The sequence below is a fragment of the Lytechinus variegatus genome, chromosome 16 (genome assembly GCF_018143015.1).
Source record: "Lytechinus variegatus isolate NC3 chromosome 16, Lvar_3.0, whole genome shotgun sequence".
Taxonomy (NCBI): Eukaryota; Metazoa; Echinodermata; class Echinoidea; order Temnopleuroida; family Toxopneustidae; genus Lytechinus; species Lytechinus variegatus.
In genome coordinates, this window is record NC_054755.1 from 4,255,760 (window position 1) to 4,276,170 (window position 20,411).

Genomic DNA, 20,411 nt, shown 5'->3' on the forward strand with positions numbered 1-20,411 from the left:
CTCAGAAAAATGTTGATTTGAATCAATAGAGAAAAATCAGACAAGCACAATGCTGAAATTTCATCAAAATCAGATGTAAAATAAGAAAGTTATGCCATTTCAAAGTTTTGCTTATTTTCAACAAAACAGTTATATGAACGAGCCAGTTACATCCAAATGAGAGAGTCGGTGATGTCACTCACTCACTATTTCTTTTGTTTTTTATTGTTTGAATTATACAATATTTCAATTTTTACGAATTTGATGATTAGGACCTCCTTGCCTGAAGCACAAACTGTTACAATAATGGAATTCCACGTGTTCAGGGAGGAATGAAACTTCATTTCACATGACAATGACGAGAAAATATATTTCATATAACAAAATACAAAAGAAATAGTGAGTGAGTGATGTCATCAACTCTCTCATTTGGATGTAACTGGCTCGTTCATAGAACTATTTTGTTGAAAATAAGCGAAACTTTAAAATGCCATAACTTTCTTATTTTACATCCGATTTTGATGAAATTTTCAGGGTTATGCTTGAATTTTTCTCTTTTTATTCAAATCAAGTTTTTGTTGGGGTGGACTTGTCCTTTCAAGAATGTTCATGAACGAGGTGAAAGGATAACTACAAGTGAAACAACATGGAGAGCATTCATCAACAATGTTTTGTTTGACAACACCATGGATCGGACAATTTTCCATGATTTTGATTGGCTGAGAAGTACAGATCATATGGTATATGTTGGATAAAACATACTTTTGTTGTATAAAACATTACAAGTGCTTTCATAAAAGCCCCCTGTAAGCCTCTAATAGATTCTAGCTAATATGACAAAGTCATTGTCAGGTCTCTCTCTAGAGTTACGAGACCATCATTCATTATTTCACATACGAGTGTGAATTAACCAGTGACCTTATCTTCAGAACATAAAATAAAACCAAGCTGCATTAAAGTTCAGTCATTCAATTACATTTGCAATACATGTACATGCACTGTTTGGTGAGGGGTAAAAATGGACATACATGTAAACCCTCCATTTTTATACAAAAAAGTGGCTCAATTTTTCTTAAATTGACATAAACCCTCCATTTTTAGAAGCTCCGCCATGGTGGCTACTGGTACTCATGCTCCACCTGGGCAGAGAGTGGCGAAGCATTCCACATCCTTTTCTGGTATCTTGTTCATGTTTGTAGCGGCAGAAAAAGAAATGCAGTGACCAAAGGCTATATAGCCACTGAAATACAGATAGGCCTACGTGTAAAAACAGCCGCTGTATTCAAAGTAGCAAAATTGCCCCTGTAAATGACAAATGGGCTAAATACAACATTATATACAGTGTCTATCTTGGAATGAACATAAGTAGGCCAAATAGCCTCTATACAGATATAATTTTTAACCTTGTTGGTAGGGTAACACAAATACCACACATACATGTACACTAGATGAGGGGCAATTTATATCTTATCTGTAGATAATCATGGGGGGGGAACCTCGTAGGATATTATCTGCTGGTCCTATAATGGAGATACACACAGGTGCTGTACAAGGTGAAGCTCTGTCAAGGCTAACAAGGCTCTAAAATCAGGAGCTACCAAAGAGCGGGAAGAGTCTGCGATGAGTCCGCACTCTTAATTTTAGCACCAGCACAGGATACACAACCCTGTAACCATCGGCAACAACTGGCATGGAGTTTCTTACAAGATAGAGAGAGATGACAAGTCCTTTCTCTCTCACTCTCTCTCTCTTTCTTACCCTCTCTCTCTTTTTCTTACCCTCTTTCCCTAAGTCTCTCACCATTTCCATCTCACACTTTCATACACACACACTCTCTCTCTCTCTGAGATGGAATTTATTTTGGATGTTTTATGAAGACCTTGATAGCTCCATTGAAGTCGGCCGAGACGAGCACCTCACCAAGATCTGGAGGCCGCTTCAACGACGAGTGCTTTCCTTCCTTTCCGCTGGGCTCCCCCTTGGCGGAATCCGATCGATCCTTCTTGGACGTCGGCGATGGGGATGATGACCCTCCGACCAGCTGCTGGGGGTCAAGACCGGAAGCGATGGCAGGAGCTGATCCCAACACAAGCTTAGGGTTTGGAGAGAAGACTACAGATGTTGTCACTGCATCGTGGACTAGAGAACAAAAACACAGGAAAAAATTGATTTCATAACCAGTCTGATTATTCTCCCCCAAAACAGATTGATGTATATTTACATAAATTTGTAGGAATAAGGTTATCGTGTAGTAGGTTTCTTGTTACACCATGTATCTTTCTTGGGTAAGTGTTGGTCCTGAAAAGGACAAGTGTGTTCTTGTCGTCCTCAGGAGAATTAATCACACAGCAAATGCACATGCACGTGTATGCATGATTTAAGCAACTGCAAATTATATTTTCTGCATGTTTTTTCTCTGAATTATTTTTTTTTTCATTTCCTAAAATTTGTTTATTCTAAAATTTGGGGTGAAATGACCCCATACAGGACCATCTCTTGGATGGGAATCTTACAAACATGACTACAATCCTCTTTCCTTCTACTACCATCTCACCTCTTATCGATTCCCAGAAGTCATTGCGATCTCTCCTCACCGATGTAAACTTGGCAAAGTCATAGTGTGTCTTCCAGATGTAGAACGCATGGTCCTCCGATCCGCAGATGATATAACGATGATTATGGCTAGAAGAAAAAGAAGAAAATATACATGTATCCCAAACCGTGATGACAAAGCTAAATGCATGTGATGATTGAGATAATGATGAATTCATAAGACTTCCTGCAACTGAACCTGTTGGATCCCCCTGCTTTTCAAGCCTCTGGCTTTCCTAGGGTGTTTGATTCTCACATTTTACATTGTATATATCTACTCATGTGATTTTTTGCCTAATAAATAAATTGAATTGACACCAATTGATTGCAGTATAGTATGCACCCTCAAGCCTACTAACAAAAGTTAACTCTGATATATATCTCAACAAGTTAACCTGCTTTATCCTGGGGACAGTACTATTAATTAAAGGGGTGTTGCAATAAATAAGTTTGCAATCAATACCACTGTCTCACACTTCAGTAGAACAAATCAACTCATCATCTTCTGCTGCAAAAAGCAGAACAGAAATCAAACCTCAAACTTTAAGAACTTATCAGAATGAAATAAAATAATATTCCTGGACCAATATCAGATGTATTGGAGTGAGATCTCAATGAAATTATTTTGAAAAAATAAATCTTCAAGAAACCCAAAGCCACAGTTAGACTGAACTAACCTGAACGATGCTTTGATTTGACTGCTAATGTTGGTGCAACCCTTGTACTTGCACGCCAGCGAGAGGTCACGGAGGTCATAAAGGCGTATCCTAGAATCATTGGATGTTACAAGGATCTGTGTGTAGAGAAAACGAAGACAACAGAAACACTCTTTTTATTTCAAAGGAGTGAGAACGGCAATGTCCTCTTCATAGTCAACAGCACATACTGTTTGTGTTCATCTGAATCGTTGTATCAGTCAATTTTAAAAAGAAGATAAATTTTGAGATTTTTGCTGAAGATGAAAGTCCAAGTCCTACTCTATACATCAGTAAATTTATAGGCAGCAATTTATTTAAATCTTTGAGTTATGAGGGGATTTTCAAGGCAATGCCACACATGAATTTTTTGATAAGATGCGCAAATCCCTTTGAAAACATGTACCGTAGCAAAGCAAACAACATCTGCATGCACTTAATGTGCAAATGCGTGGTCGACAGTTGTGCGGACTGCTTTATCAAAAGACCACAGGGCTCACAAGCCCCGAAGCTATGCTTATCTCTGAGCTCTTGCAAATTCATGCTATGTATCATTTCTTGTATGGGTGATCAAATTCACAAATGAATCAATAAATCCAATGAAATGATATGAAATCATCCTTTAACTGACCTTGTCTTGGCTAGGCAGAGGCTCGATGGCGGTGATCTTACGTCCCTTCGCATTGCGACCTCTTGTTGACCTGACATGGATCTGAGTGTAGTATTTCAAATGCTACAGAAGAGAAATAAAAACTAAGAAATAAACTTTGCAAGACAATTTGCTTTTATTATTTTACAAATAACTTCATTATTATGGGGTGTTGCATGAAAAAAATCGCAATCAATTGCGAGTTTCTGTTGTTTCCATTACAAATTAATAATTGACAGATCAATTGTAACAATAGCAAATTGATTTCAACTCTAAGTTTTAAAAGGCAGACCTGGGCCCTGTTGCATAAAAGTTACCATTATGGTAACTTGCATGGAATCCTTGATTCTGATTGGCTGTTGATCAGCGATACCATTAAATGGCCAAGTTACCATAATCGTAACTTTTATGCAAAGGGGCCCGGAAATTGTGGGCAGTGTAAGTTTTGAATCTAATATTGACTTGCACTTGAATGTACATATCTTGCAATGCCCTTTTAGATACATACACACTTAGGCCCGTATTCTGAAGACAGGTTTAACTTAGACCGTGGTCTAACTCTGTGCTAAAATTGTAGGAAGCCAAAGTGTCAAAATTTGTATTAAGTTTTATGTTTCAGTAGTTTATTGTGCTCTTTCCTGATTCATCGATGGTGCAGAAAATAACCTATTTATACTTCCTACACAATTACGAATGATTTGAGAGCCAAATGAGGTGAAATATTATATCTCTACTGTTAGTGATTTATGTAACAATCGGCTAACCATACTTAAACCACAACTTTAAACATGAGTTCAAGTTAAACCCAACTTCAGAATACGGGCCAGTATGTATAAGTACCAACATCATCAGTACGACAACCAATACCACAACCACCAATACCACAACCACCAATACCACAACCACAGATGCCTATATTAAATGTTTTGAGGGCTAAAAAACGCATATAGAACTATATTCAACTTTATATACGGTAATGTATTTCAGAGCTGCCAACCTGAACAAGATCATTTCAGTATTTTTTAAGCTGAAAATCAGTATTTTAGCGAGGAAATCAGTATTTTCAAAGAAATACCATAGGACAACACATAAAACTGAAACTTGAGAAATCAGTATTTTGCATGAAACCATCAGTATTCTTCTCATTTTTCAGTACGAAATACTGAAAATCCGTACTACCTGGCAGCTCTGGTATTTACACTTTCTCTATAGACATGTGTACACAATGATGCAGATTTGGAGAAAATAGTATTTCGAAAGTGAATTTTATCTGTTGTTGCAACAGTAAATTATGAAAAATATCAAGAGAGTAATAGTAATAGTAATAAAGATGACCAATACTGATATCAGCATTACAACAGCAATAACAACTACATGCCACCATCATTTTACCAACAGCAAATAAATCTTCAACAGCTACTGCCACTGTCACTACTTCTTGTTAATGTTCATTACAATATTTGTTACTTGCTAGCGGAAACCAATTTTCTATGAGATTATGTTTGTAGAGACCACATACTTCATCCAGTATCTTGTAGTGCTAGCACCAATGCTACACATACCAATATCATCATCATCATCGTCATCATCGTCGTCATCACCATCATCATCACTACCACTACACAACCACTACTTCAAACACTTCTATTTCAATGTTGCATCTCTTACCTCTGTATCATAGAAGATACATCTACCATCGTAGGTACCAACGACTGAAAACCTTCCGTTCTGGATGAAGTTAGCTGCCGTGATGAGCTTGGTCGGACCGTCAACCTCGTTCCAGAGGGCGACCTTCTTATCGGGGATGTTCCACAGACGAAGCTTGCCGTCCAGCGAGCCGCTGAGAAAATAGCGGTCATCCTAGGAAAAAAAATGTACATGATGAATGATAATCAATTTACTATTGTATGGTGTATGTCCCTTGTATAACTGATCACAACACTCCTTTTATCATTCTTTAAAGGACAAGTCCACCCCAACAAAATTTCGATTTGAATAAAAAGAGAAAAATCAAACAAGCATAACACTGAAAATTTCCTTAAAGTCGGATGTAAAATAAGAAAGTCATGACATTTCAAAGTTACATTTTATTTCACAAAACAGTTTTATGCACATCCTGATTGGTATGCAAATGAGGAGACTGATGATGTCATCCACTCACTATTTCATATGTATTTTTTTGTATGAAATATTCTAATTTTCTCCTCATTGTGAAGTGAAATGACGATTATTTCCTCCATGAGCATATGAAATTAGCATTGTTTAATACTATATGGTTCAGTCACGTTGGTCCTTATTATCAAATCTGTAAAAAATGAAATATTGTATAATTAAAACAATAAAAAACAAAAGAAATGGTGAGTGAGGGACATCATCGACATTTGCATGTCACTGAGTAATGCATATCACTGTTTTGTGAAAATTAAGCAAAAATTAAATAATTCATAACTTTCTTACTTTACATCCGATTTCGATGAAATTTTCAGCGATAAGCTTGTTTGATTTTCCTTTATTTATCAAAATCAATGTTTCCCTGGGGTGGACTTGACCTTTAATAATGTCATTTTACCTTTGATCATTCTCTATGTGGAGATGTTTGATCGATTCCAATAACCGGGGTAATAATCTGTAAGCACTTAAATATGTACAATACACAGTATGTCTCAGACACCTTATGCATAAACACATTATTATTATTATTATATTTATTACTTTATTCTGGAACGATTCCATGACATAATCAATATCCTTGTACACCTCACCCCATTTTCTCTGTTCTTCCTTTACTTCATGAATTGCTCAAGCCAAGATCTTTTTTAAACATTAAAAGGTTTTGTATGAACAAAATACCAAGACAAAACATTTTATCACGAGTGAGATCTGTTGTAGAAAGAGTTGCGTTTAAACGCAAGTCAAAAAATCAAGCGCAAGTCCCAAATGCGCGCTGTTGATTGGTTGAAAATCAAGTTGCGCACGATTTTTAGAGTTGCGCACGATTTTTAGAGTTGCGATTGATTGCAACTCTTTCTACAACGGGACCCTGACTATGTAATGTAAAGAGGTGTTTATGCAGATTTCTTCTACATAATTACACCGATTTCATCACGTCCAATTAGAAAAAGTCCAATAATATAAAAGTAAGCATTGGACAAAGGGGGCTAACATGCTTGAATGAACCATGATAATACAAGAAATCTGCCTATAGTCCATGCTTTTGTACCAAGGTACAATTGAGATCTCTTTCAAGGGTAAATTGCCAATTCGTCCACTCATCACATGGTCTACTTTCATTTAATCTAATGCCATCCTGTCCATCAACATTTAGACTAACAACCATTTGGTCCAATCATCACTTCGTCTAATCACCATTTCGTCTATGACCATTACATCTAATAAGCAACTAGTCTAATAGTCATTTCATTTTCATTAATTTTGCACAATTAACACTTAGTCTAATTGGACCAAATGGTATAAGGACTAAATTGATATTGGACCAACTAGTTATTAGAGGAAATAGTGAGTGGACGAACTGTCTATTAGACCATGTGGATAGTGAACGAACTGATGGTAGACCAAATGACAGTAGACAAGTTGGCAATTGGACAGATTGGAAGTAAACAAATTGGAAATAAACCTCTTTCAAGCATATTGGCCAATGAAAAAAAAATCATTGTAAAAACAATCTTACCCTTGGATGAAAGGCAATAGCTGTCACAAAGTCTATGTGTTGGAAGCAACAGAGACATTCACTACGAGAGATATGCCACAGACGAACCATCTTATCCATTGATGAAGAGAGAATGAAGTAATTCTGATAAAAAAGGTGAAATCAAATGAAAAGCAACAATCAAAGTAATATTAAATTTCATTTTTGGTCTCGTATACAAGACCTACAAAAAACGGGTCTCAGGTATTTCCAACATCAGTCAGATTTTACTCCGTAACAGTTTCATCAGTTACCTGGGAGGGGTGGGGGCATTCTCATGGAGCTACCAAAATCCTTGCACCCAAATGGCAGAGAGGAAATATGTCAATGGAAAACACTATTTGTTTTGTGAAGCCTTCAGTTATGACTTAAAGACAGAATGCAATTTACTTATTTGATAATCAAATGTTTCATAGTGGGTAAGTCAAAGACATAAATTTCCCTCAAAGAAATATATTTAGAACATATTGCCATGTGCAATATTGCATACAAAAATATAATTGAATAACTTGAAATACTGATGTGATAACAGAATTGAATAAACATATTCTTCATAATTGTAAAAACATTAAGCATTAAAAAAGAGCCTGGAGTAACAGATAACTTCAGTGTCAAACGATACCAAAAATATTAGTCTTCATCACCAATACACTCCAATTACTGACCTTTGACCAGGAGATATCAAGAAGGTCAGCGGTGTGACCCGAGTAGGTGAAGAACGGTGCCTTGGCGAACACCGCCTCCCCATCCTCCTCCGCCTGATCGACATCCTCCAGCGATGTATCCTTCTCCCCCCTCCTGGCCGCCTCCTCCTTCTCGATGGATCCCTCCATCTCCATCACCTCCTTCTTCAGCTGCTCCCGCTCCTCCTCGATCTCCTCCGGCTTGCGGTCCCGCTCCAGGCTGGAACTGGAACTGTCGGAGCTGCCCTGGGTCTGGGACTTGGCCCTGGATTCGTTGTTGTAGCGTTGGCGCATGTCGTCGAAGTACTTGTAGTAATCCTTGAGAACCCACACCCTCAGTAGGTGATCCTGGCCTCCTGTGGCCTGGATGATGGGGGGAGGGAAAGAAGCAAAATATAATTCATCATAAGATCTCAACTTATGGGCCTGTATTCAGGAATCAAATTTAACTTTGGCCAAAGATTAATTCATGGATGGACTAGTGATGGTCAAATGTGGTATGATTCTTTAATACTCAGGCAACAATAATTTTAATACTTTTCTTCTCTATTGATGCATGAAAAAGGGTATGTAGTAAAATCAAAATTTACAACTTGAATGCAAGAAAAAAGTTTGGGCCCACCTTGTTTCCCATGATTTTTTTACACAGACTTCAACCACGGCTTAAAGTCACACCACAGTTCAGAATATGGGCATGGGGGCAAAGCAAAGGAAGTTTGCAATCAATTATAGTATCAATTGCAAATGTGAGAATGAAAGACAATAATAATAAAGGATGCTAGTGCTGCATTTGAATCAAACACCCGAGGGTGTCTTGCAAAATATAAAATGTGACTCAAGGTCAAGTTAGGCATACATATTGATGTAGTCCAGGGTTACTAAAAATTCATGCGTCCTGTTAATTTTCTCATGCGTCTGGTAAATTGAATTTACCGGAAGCAATGAAACTATGATGCGTCCAGTAAATCGTTAATTCTTGTGGTTTATTCAATAAATATTCTCCATTCTACAAAAACAGATGATGCTTGAGTTTCTTTCAAGGGTCAGTGGAACTGTGTGCAGGCAGTAACTTTGGCCAGCCGAGTGGGTTAAACCATGCCAAAGCTACCTTGTGCACACAGTTCCTTCTGACCCACTCTAACCCATGTATCGTTACTACTAAACCATGTTGTGATAGTTCAAGTAGATGAAGACTTACCAATAATCTTCCACAGTGAGAGAATCTCATGGTCCAGATGGCTCCTGTGTGTTCGCCACTAAGATCCTGACAGTTGACCAGCTGATCAAAATCATAGCTTCCTTTGTGACTTGAGGCTGCCTTGAACTGTGGAAAGAAAGCCAAAGAATATAAAATTATGTCCTTTTTAAAAGCCCTGTCACATCATTCTGAGCAAGCCTTGCGTGTAAGTTGAGGGTGATTGCCCGCAACTCTCCCGCAAGAAAGTTTTGAGCATGTTCAAAACTTTCCTGCATGCATATCAGACTTGCTTGCGCTTCTGCTGGCAACTGCTGTCGAAGCGGACGTCTTGAGGGTGACCTGTGGGTAGCAAAAAATGGTAACCCGCAAGGCTTGCACTGAATGATGTGACTTGACCTGAACACATTCAAAACAAAATCCCAAAATATTGTGGTTTTGTCCAGCCCAAACCTCCAGCTTACACCTTCGTGAGCATAACACCATAACGCAAGACTATGAAGCAACACATTCAGTAGTAATTACACTGTTGTCTTTGCTCCAATGGATTTTTAATCTTGCAGATGTTCAAGCAAAAAAAAATTGAACTAGGATTCGAGGAAGAAGTAAGTATAAATAAGTTTTTATGATGATTGCATAGTGGTGAGGATAACAATGGAAAACCGATGCATTAGACCATAGAAACAATATTTGATCATGGTTTGATAAACAGATTTTTATTGTTTGCCCTCCAACATATCTGCTTGTGGGAACACTACATGTTCATGTATTTAAAGTTTGTGAGAGCATCTAAAACATTCAAAGCTGAAAAATCAGCATCAGAATGGTGAATGAAACACAAAAACTTACATGAACATAGAAAATATTCTTTGTTTCACAAAAAATGATTTTGATGGAAGCAAAAATAAGAATCTATGACAGCAGGACATACCTTGCAGTAGCGGGTATCTGGTATTGATTCTTCTTCACTAATCTCCTGATCATCGTGCCTGAAAGCTTCATCGGCCGCCGTCTTTAACTTATGCACTGTCTTACCAAGGAACTTCTTCAACTTTTTCCTGAAATTAAAATAGAAGATGAATAAATGTTCTTCAGAAACAGAGGCAGTAGGATTAATGTGTCTTGCAATCTACTTTTTGCAATTCCTGAATATAAAACATAAAAGGTCATTATTTGGTTTCACACTAGGTCTGGATTTTGAGGAAAGGTTTTCCCCATATTTTGATGCAGAAAATCCTCACATTTTAATATATGGCAAAAAAATATATACTTTTGAAAACTAATCTGTAGTGTATCGATATAATCTTGCAAAACTGAGTATTTACAACTTCCTCATTTTTGTTGTTGCAATGTCCCGTAAATTCAACTAACAATGTTTAAAACAAACATGAACTGTCCGACACTCATAAATTGTGAATTTATTGGCAAGTATAAAGTCAACAGATTTATTTACTAACATTATATTCATATGCATACTTGTTTCGAACAACATGAAAGCTTGCCAGTCAATATGGATTCCATTTTCTGTATAATAGTGTTATTCTGCCAGGTTAAAATAATATCTTAGACACCAATACAAACTGAATCTCTAAAACAATAGCATAGACTATCTATGATCTTTCTATAATCTTACTTCTTTTCTTTGATCTGGTGTGCAACTTCAGTGGCACCAGTCTCCTTTTCACCGTCACTGCCTGCCTCCTTGTCGAGACTTGAGTTACTGCATGTAGCAAAGGAAATGATATATTCAATAAATAATAAACTTTTCTTCTAATGTTTATTTCTACAGGAAACAGAACAAATGACGTTGATTCATTCTACAATAATAATAATACTGATATATTTCTGTTTTATTATAGTGCCTGATACATCAGAGTGATATCGCTAAGCACTTTACAAGTATATTATTAACCCGGTTATCAGAACCTGGCTTGACTGCATACAATGTATGCACTTTCTCTACTCCCTGGGGAGCATTACAACAAGATATTTGAAACTCAATGGCTTGGCATACAGCGTAGGCTTCTGCATCCTACTAGGCACCCATTTAACACCTTGATGGAGAGTGACAAAGTGTGGATTGATGCCTTGCCAAAGGATGCTAGGCCATGGCGCAGCAACTACTGAATCACGATCACTTTTAATATGAAAAAATAGAGATTGTTTGAGGCCGAATTCTGAAGTCAGATTTAACTCAGACCACAGTCTAACTCTGTGTTGTAATTATAGGGAGCCAAAAATTCAAAAATTCTGTTTATATTGTATGTGTCTTATGTTTACTGTTTTGTTTCCTTTTGCTTTCAAAATGAAGAAAAGTACTTCAAACTACTCCAATCATCACCCAGACAATTATGACAAAATTTGAGTGTCAAATGAGTTAATAAGTTGAATGTGTAGTGTTAGGGATTTGTGGCCCAATGCTCTATTTAAACCACAAGTTTAAACCCGAGTTCAGAATATGGGCCTGAGTGTTATGATCCTACCTGACATATTCTGATGTAATACGCATGATGTGAAGAGAGAGAGGATTAATGCACTTTGGAAGTCTTTCCTCAGCAAGCAGTAAGGGCACGGTCTCACCGGTGTCCAGGTTCTTTACAATCACTTGAGATAGAATTTCCTATGTAGAAACAAATGTTGAATGATATGTGAATAATGATGGCAACAAAACCATTATAGATCTGGGGGCGTTTCACAAAGACTAAAGTATGACTTAACTCACACTTAAATGTCGACTCATTCATGATATGCAACGATATGATATGGAATCTTATTGATAGATAGGCAGTAGTGCAAGTCCTCATGGCACGATCTGACCAATGCAGTCAAGCCTTTCATACCGTACACAACTCGGTATTTAAGTGAGACTCTTAGTCATACCTAAATCTTTGTGAAACACTCCCCCTGATCTTGTTAAGAGCACCAATGCTCTATTTACACCATAAATTTAAACCCGAGTTCAGAATACGGGCCTGAAATAAAAAATGTGTAATTTCAAGTGTGGTGTTGACTTTTTGGTTCTGGTATCACACCGAAAAGCACAGCAACAACGTTAAAATGAAATTGGCCTTGGGATGAATGTCACAGGAATAACTGTCATTTCTGCAGATTAATTAATCACTTCTGACATTTGTATACCAAATGTTTTTCAACAATTTACTTGGTCTAAATGAGAACTTGAAATCCATGGCAAAATGGCCACCCTGCTGCCAGACAAATATTGAAATCAAAGAAAAATATATGTTATCTCTAAAATCTTTATCCCTGGTATCAGCTGAAATTCACTTGGTTTTTAACAAGCAAAAATCCTCGTATTTGTTATCCTCTCTTTACCTCATCAGTCAATTCTTCCCCTGTCATGGACTGGCCCTGCATCAGATTATAATACTTGAGAAGTTTCTCTGTCTCGGGGGTGTTCCCACGGCTTGGTTTATCGGGTTGAGATGATGAGCTGCTAATAGGAACGCATGCCCCGCCCTGCTTCACCTCTTTGGGAATGGACTCCGGCAGACGTGACCCTTGGACTTTCAGGTCTTCCCTTGATTCTCCTTTGATACTTTGAGTGTCCTGAAACATTAATGAAGAAGATGTTTTGAACAGTGAACCTTGTATCTAAATCAATATCCAAGAGGTATGATTGATCTGATCAACTATAACTCTTGAAAGCCGGCAAGATCAACATCCAAAATGCATATTTGTTAAAAATATTTTCTATATTTGATGTAAAGCCATATATTTATTGCTTTCTAGAAATTGAGGGTACTTTTCTTTGCTTATAAAGGACATTGTGGAAATTTCCTTGAGAAAAAATTATGACAATGTTGGATTCTCATGTACTTTAGATTGATCAAATCAATTGTAGCTCTGTGTAAGACGAGGCCCTAGCTTGCCTCCATACTATGTATGCACATTCTCCACTCCCTTTCTAATAATTTCAATAATTGAAGTGTCTATACCTTATGAAGAATAATGTAGTCTCCACCGTGCACAGCGCTGGCAAGATCCAAAGAATGTTCAAGCTCCCTCGTGAGGCTCTCGATGGTAGTAGTGGGGGTTAGGAGACCGCTGTGAGGTCGGTTTAGACCCTCCGGTGGGAGGCCGATGGGTTGATCTTCACCGCCTGCCAGAGATCCTTCCTCTGAAGGCTAAGTAGGAATATTAAAAGTAAATACCAGTTGTGGTAACGATATCAAAATGAGTTCATATAGAAACTAATGAAATGACCACCAAAATGTCTGTTTGTATGAATAAAAATTATGTGCCAAAGGATTCTGGAAGAAATTGTGTAATTGCTGAGAAATTAGCAAATAAGCACAGGATTCGGGTCAAGCGTCGGGCCGACATTCAAAGCAATAATAATACACTGTCCCACGTGCGCTTATCTGTGTTGGTGATCTTCGGTGTGAATATTTTAAGCGTAGATTTCAAGATTTCACAAAGTTCAGTTTATGTAAATGTACCAGATCTAGATCTTCGATGATATACTGACAATTTAAGCCTGGTTTTACAGACTTTCTCATGAAATCAGTGTTTACTTTAACTACTGGCATTTCTCTTTAACGTTCAATTAAGACTGGTTAAGGTTGATTACAAGTAGGAATTCAAATATGAATCAACTTTGAATTAGTCTGGCTACCTGTTGGACACTGTATAGTATTTGAATTGCTCTTACTTGTTTTTCACTCAATACACTGAACTGCCCCTCAATACAAATGTAGTTTACATATCAATACTATCCCCCTTGAAAGTAACATAAATTCTACCAACTCATCCATACTAGCCATACTGCAATCCTCATAATTCATGAAGGATTGATAATTTAAATGGCCTATTCCTATGGAATAAAGTTCCACAAGACATCTGTAACATCTCTTGTCTTAGTACCTTTATACATCAACTAAAAACCTGTAGTTTTTTCAGACAAGCTTTCAAGTAAATGTTACTCTTACCCCCTTTATTATGTTTTCATTTCCTGTCTTTTCTTAACTGTGCCATGAGAACCTTCCTCATGATGGATAAGGGTACAGTAGAAATATCCATATGATTATCGTTTATTATTTATTAACTATAAGTATGAATTAAACATCATTTATACAGTACAATCAAACAATAATTTCTTGAATGATTTCTTTAAAATTCTGGGTCATTAATCGATTTGTCTCATTATTAACGTCTTGCCTTGCCCTAACAGAAACTCACTGTGAGGGCTGGTTTTGACCTTTTCCAAAACGTGATATCCCCTTTAACAACCAAGAAACCAAAGTAAAGCAGAATTGCATTACCTCTCTCAATGACAAAGAAAGGGCTGAGCTTGACTGGCTATCTAGGCTCTCCTGTCTAGCCATCTCCACCATCTTCTTCTGTTTCTTCTTCCTCCTCGGAGGAGCTACCGGTGGAGGCATGTCATCCTGTACCCCTTCACCCTGGGCAGATGGAGCACTGGATGATGGACTTGCTTGGTCCCTAGTAGGTGACGAAGTCATGGCCCCTGACAGCGGGAGGTCCACGGGACGCTCCTTGGTGCTGGCAATGACGTCGGGTTCTACATTCCGGTTAGCAAGACCTGGTTCTCGTTCCAACCTTTGGGAGGGGTCCTGGTCCTGGTCTATGCTGCTGGTTTGATGATTTGAACTCTCTCCCAGTGGTTCTACGTCAGGGGGAATCTGAGATTCTCCTTGATCGTGGGTACCAGTTTGGGTATTAATATTCTCCTGTGGGGAAAGTCAAGGTCTTCATCACAGTGTATCCAGTAGTTGTTCACAAGTATTCAAACTTAGACAATGCTAGTAAGCATACAGAAGGCAACACTGGCGCAAGTTCATAAACGCATTACAAAATATTTCACAATTGTTTAAGCTGAATTACACTTTCATATGATTTATAACACAACACTATTCATGAATTATTCTAAGTTATTAAGCGATTGTTTAGGAGTTAATTTCATTAACCAACAGAGTACTGTATAAAATAAATTTTCCATGGCTCGAATGATTAACCATATTGGCATCTAGATGAGAGAGAGCAATCACATCTAAAAAGAAACTTTCAAAACTCACCTCCCCGTCTTCATTGCGTCTCATCTGTTCTAAACGCTTTCTCCTTCTAATGGCTTCTTGGCGACGCTCTTCTGCTTCCTGTAATGGATGGTCAAACGGAATGTATTAGACTCAGTATCAAAGCATAGTCACAAAGGCCTGAATTCACAAAGGTGGTTTTGAAAATCCACGGTTGAGTCCATGGTTCATGCAGATTTCCTATATAAATGACGCTTAATTTAGCGTGTATGGGGAGCGTGTATCAAAATGTAATGCTGATGCACGCTTTTGTCACATTGCGCCAAATTGATGCCTGTTACCATGGTTACATGTGCTAATTTATTCATGAGTTCACTGTTTGAAGAGTGGACTCATGAATAAAATAGCGTGGATAACGCCGGTAACAGGCGTCAGACAAAAGTGCGCATCAGCATTGGAATTTTTATACACGCGCCGTTGCTCGCTAAATTAAGCGTAATTTATATAGGAAATCTGCATAAACCATGGACTCAACCGTGGGTTTTCAAAACCACCTTTGTGAATTCAGGCCAAAGAGTTTTATACAGCAGGCAGGTTCGAATATACACAGGAGCAACAGGCAATCTTGCTTTGTTCCGTTGAAATCGCTTTTGTAAATGCCTAGTTCGACACAACAGCCACCATGATAGTTGCTACAGCGGGTTACCACCACGGCTGGCCAGGCATGAACCCATATTACAGCCAGCAGGCTGCACAGGTACCACAGAATACACTGTCCCTCTGCGTTCACAGCTAGAGCTCTGCGATGAGCTCCCTACTACTGCATAGTACTACTTATACTTATGAATAACTATTATACAAGCATTGTAGATTGCGATGGAAAACCATGGTTACTATTCTCTAACTCTTAAAAAGAAGAGTATGGCTCTCTTGATTTTTTTAATTCCAAATGGCAACTGTAAAATTAAGAAAAATTGAACACTGGCAGCAGTGCTGAGATTTGAATGTAAAAAAGATGTAATAAACAGATTATCAATGACAAAATGAGATATTTCGACCATTCAATTACAAAATGAGATATTTCGACCATTCCGAATGTCATCATTCTGTATGATGGAAATATATGATGGACAAACCTGCTCCTCTCTTTGTCGCTCTTCCTCTTCCAGTCTTCTCTTTTCTTCTTCTTCTCTCTCCTTCTGGAGTCTTTCCATCTCTTCTCGGAGCCTCTGTCAAAGTAATGAAAAAAGGAAGTATATTCAATGGGAAAAGAAAGGAAAGACCCGGGATTAAATCATTTGAAATGACAAAACCCACACCTATGGGGCGTTGCAAGAAACTTGTGATCAATTGCAACTCTATTTTTGTTCCTGAAATCTAGTATATGCCGTGCAATTAATGGCGCATTTGCGATTGATTGCTAATCTCCATGAAACAAGGAGTGTAATCTGATTTGCTAAATTTTAAAGTGATCAATCAACTGTAAAATTGCAACAGAATATTTGCGATTGAGAGCAAATATTTTCTTGCAACACCCACCTAGAGGCACAAAGACACAAGAACCCTGATTCACAAGGGATTGTGACTGATTCAATCAATTGCAACTATGGTCCTTGGAATTCAGTACACATAAAAACTTTTCTGCTAAAGACTGGGTATTTACGCTGTCATATTGTAAAGCAATTGAGAGACTGCTGAAAAAGTGTGTTGTAAAAGTAAGCATAATTTTCATCATTATCAACTTTTGGTAAGGTGCGTAAAAGAAACTGTACCTGTTGCTCTCGTTCTTCCTCTTCTCTCTTCTTCTCTTCTAGTTCTTTGATCTTTTGCTGGATGATGGCATCCTCCCTCTGTCTCTTCTCCTCGGCCTTCCGCTTCTCTTCCTCCAAATGACGTAGCTCATCTTCATACTGATTGGTGGCTGACTGGCGGTTTCCCCTTTCTCTCGTCACTTTCCTTTATAAAATACAATAAATAAAATCTTTAGCATGGCTTCTGGGAGTGACTACCTCTTCTTCTTTTTTTTTTTGGGGGGGGGACCGCATCCCCTTTAAACAAATCTTGGATCCATGATTGACAAAATCAAGAAGTGTTCAGAAAAGCTGGTGGGATGTTTGATTAAGTGGTATTTGTGCTTTTTTCTTTTTTTACTGTGGTGATGATTTTCTTTCTGATCTTCCTTTCTCTCTCTGTTTCCATTACTTTTAAATTCTTTATTTCTTTGTCCTTTTTTACTTTCTTTCCATCTTTTTCTTCGGTCTCTGCTTCAATCCTTCTATCTTCCTCTCCTTTTCTTTTCCTTTGATTTCTTCTCCCTCCCTCCCCCCCTCCCAGCCACAATGCTCATTTTATTTTTGGACACCCTGCTTTAAAATTGGACACCCAATTCTAAGATCCTGGCTAAATAAATGATTAAATCTCACTCAGAGTTGGAGACTGTTTATCACTATCAGATTTGACTATTTCATCTACTAATATATTGTAAAAGTGGAAATTTCTGCGGATTTTGCAGAAAGACCAGCGAGCGCAAATTAAAAATATGCAAAGTTATGAGCATTTATTTTAATGCAAGTTTTGCCGCCAACCGCGGTTCAATTGCGTGGATCGTTTTGGCAAAGTCAAGAGACTACATAATTTGACCTATAAAGGGTGACATTTAAGCAAGCAAGCTTGAGCTCCGGAATCATATGCATCGTGAGAATTTGTTCCAATGCGATCATTTTTTTAACAGTCGGAGATCGGTATTTAAATTATGATTTTTCTTGAAATATAAGTTGCTTTTGCCGTTTGGTGTTTAGATCTGTTTAGTTTTTAAGAAGGCATCTTTTCGATTGCCCAGGTTTATTGATTGATCCCATGCACTTTGAACATTGAATAGACGTAATCCCCCATTACGAGACCAAAAGCTTCAGTCTCTGTTAAATTGGTTGTTCCACTAACTCCGTTGGCTCCACTCACCAAATACAGAGACCGAAGTTCTAACTCAATCTGTACAGGGACTAAATGGCCATAGGAAGTGAAGTTGTGTGACAGCCGAAGTAAAATCGCTGTTTATTTTTTCCCATTCTGGTGCAATTCAGGACAAAAAGGAATAATAATCTTTATTTTGGTCCAAAGAAAAAAATTGATGAGCCCGTCGGGGCAATTTGCATTGTAAATCCCCTATAAAAGCTAATGGCGGCTGCACAATCGCGAGCCGTCTGTATGCGAGGAGAAAAAAATGTTTAAAAACTCTTTGAAACAGACGGCTGCCAGCTTTCTACCCTGGTACTTTCGCTGAGGTCTGCCCCGCAAAGGAAAGTTGCGCTTTATGTCACAAAAACTCATGATTGGATCAAAACAATGCTGAGTTGCGCCGCTTTTAGAGCAAGAATTTTGATCAGAAAATATAATTTTGCTGCTGATATGTTAATTAAAACAATTCACAGATGGGGAAGGAAGTGACTTTGTGATTATCGAGTATGCAGTGCAAAACCTGCGAATATGTTTTGATGCATCATGCCACCAAGGCCAAGCGCGACTTATTAATCCAGCAAAAATAACAATAACAGCGTTGAAATGCGCTGCACCCACTCCTAGTACCAATGAGGTCCAAACATTACATGTATGGACCTCATAGGCGACATCAGTGGAATTGCGGGGTTAGAAATCTTTGAGTACAGGATATTTCGATATTATTTCACAAGTACGCGCTCTATTTCTTTTTTTGGCCAATATTATAATTAAGGATCGATTAAAGATTGTTAGCAACAAAAATAAAATGAAAGATATTAAGGGAAACTTACATTTTGACGACTTTTTCCTGATTTTCTTGGCAGTTGCTCTTCACTTCTGACTCGCGATCGAAGCTGTTATGCAGATCACGTGATACGCTTTCTCGTCAGGTGATCGGTTGGTTATTCTTTTCGCCAGACGTTGATAATGATATATTTCATAACGCTAGCATTCATCGCAAATTCAGGTGAAGCGATTGGAGTTAACAGCGCAAGCTTTAAATTTTTCAAAAAATAAAGTTTAATTTATTGCATAAGTTTCGCGCCGGACATGAAGGATCATTTGGTCCCATATTGGCGTAATGCATAACAACGGGGGGGGGGGGGGGGGGAGGGGGGGGTGTCCCTACCACTTCAACGACTAAAGCCAGAAATTTTTTTTTTTTTCTCTCCTAGCTTTTTTAACCATAATACCCCCCCCAAAAAAAAAAAGGGGACTAGTGTTGAAGAGAAAGAGAATTATGATAAAGGAACACAAAATACTTTATTTTTCAGCTTTTATTTATTCGACTTATAATCCCATAATCAAATATTAAATGGGGCTTCCAGTTTTTTAAGCCCGGGGGCCACTTACATGAGTGGATACCATATGCGCGACCAAAAAAAAAAAATCTTTTTCACTATAGGGCACGTTACGTACGTAACGTGATAAGGGTGTCAAAAACACAAAAATAATGAAAAAGGGGTATATCTATTTCGCTAGGAAAATTACGTGTTTAGGGTCGAATTTGAGGGGATGATAAAACAAGATTAAAATGTTTTATAAAGGATGTCCTTGTTTTCCCCAACACTTCGTGTTTAGAGTCCAATTTGCGCAAGGTGTAGAAGCTAGGTGGGGTCGTACTAAGCCAATTAAAGATAAAAAACCCGAAGACCGAAGGACCCGTAACAATAAACATTCCTGTACTTGTGCATTTCAGGGAATATTTAAAGAGTATCGTTTTGTTTCCAATTCTTGTCAAGGGTACGGTACACGTCAATACTTGTTAAGGGGTGCATTTTCAGAATCAGGAAATTACGTGTTTAGGGTGCTTTTTGAGACCCCATGATCGCGCATGGTATCCACTCGTGAATGGAAGTGGCCCCCGGCTTTTAAAGTCAATTCATAAAAATATTCCTCCTCGG

At 38.0% G+C, this 20,411-nt stretch overlaps 1 protein-coding gene across 1 annotated transcript in view; it reads right to left on the reverse strand.

Annotated features, from left to right (window-relative positions):
• Positions 1–1,269: 1,269 nt before the first annotated feature.
• The window catches only part of LOC121429600 (WD repeat-containing protein 44-like), a 31,672-nt gene continuing 12,530 nt past the window's right edge, over positions 1,270–20,411 (reverse strand). Inside the window, exons 2-18 of the mRNA XM_041626710.1 lie at positions 17,286–17,469; positions 16,650–16,742; positions 15,556–15,633; positions 14,782–15,210; positions 13,456–13,644; positions 12,833–13,066; positions 11,983–12,119; positions 11,133–11,219; positions 10,431–10,557; positions 9,503–9,628; positions 8,287–8,667; positions 7,604–7,726; positions 5,584–5,775; positions 3,898–3,999; positions 3,249–3,364; positions 2,534–2,661; positions 1,270–2,118 (exon numbers count right to left, since the gene is read on the reverse strand). Coding sequence (XP_041482644.1) covers positions 1,835–2,118; positions 2,534–2,661; positions 3,249–3,364; positions 3,898–3,999; positions 5,584–5,775; positions 7,604–7,726; positions 8,287–8,667; positions 9,503–9,628; positions 10,431–10,557; positions 11,133–11,219; positions 11,983–12,119; positions 12,833–13,066; positions 13,456–13,644; positions 14,782–15,210; positions 15,556–15,633; positions 16,650–16,742; positions 17,286–17,469 — 3,010 coding nt within the window. The 3' untranslated portion in view covers positions 1,270–1,834. The remainder of the gene's footprint in view (positions 2,119–2,533; positions 2,662–3,248; positions 3,365–3,897; positions 4,000–5,583; positions 5,776–7,603; positions 7,727–8,286; positions 8,668–9,502; positions 9,629–10,430; positions 10,558–11,132; positions 11,220–11,982; positions 12,120–12,832; positions 13,067–13,455; positions 13,645–14,781; positions 15,211–15,555; positions 15,634–16,649; positions 16,743–17,285; positions 17,470–20,411) is intronic.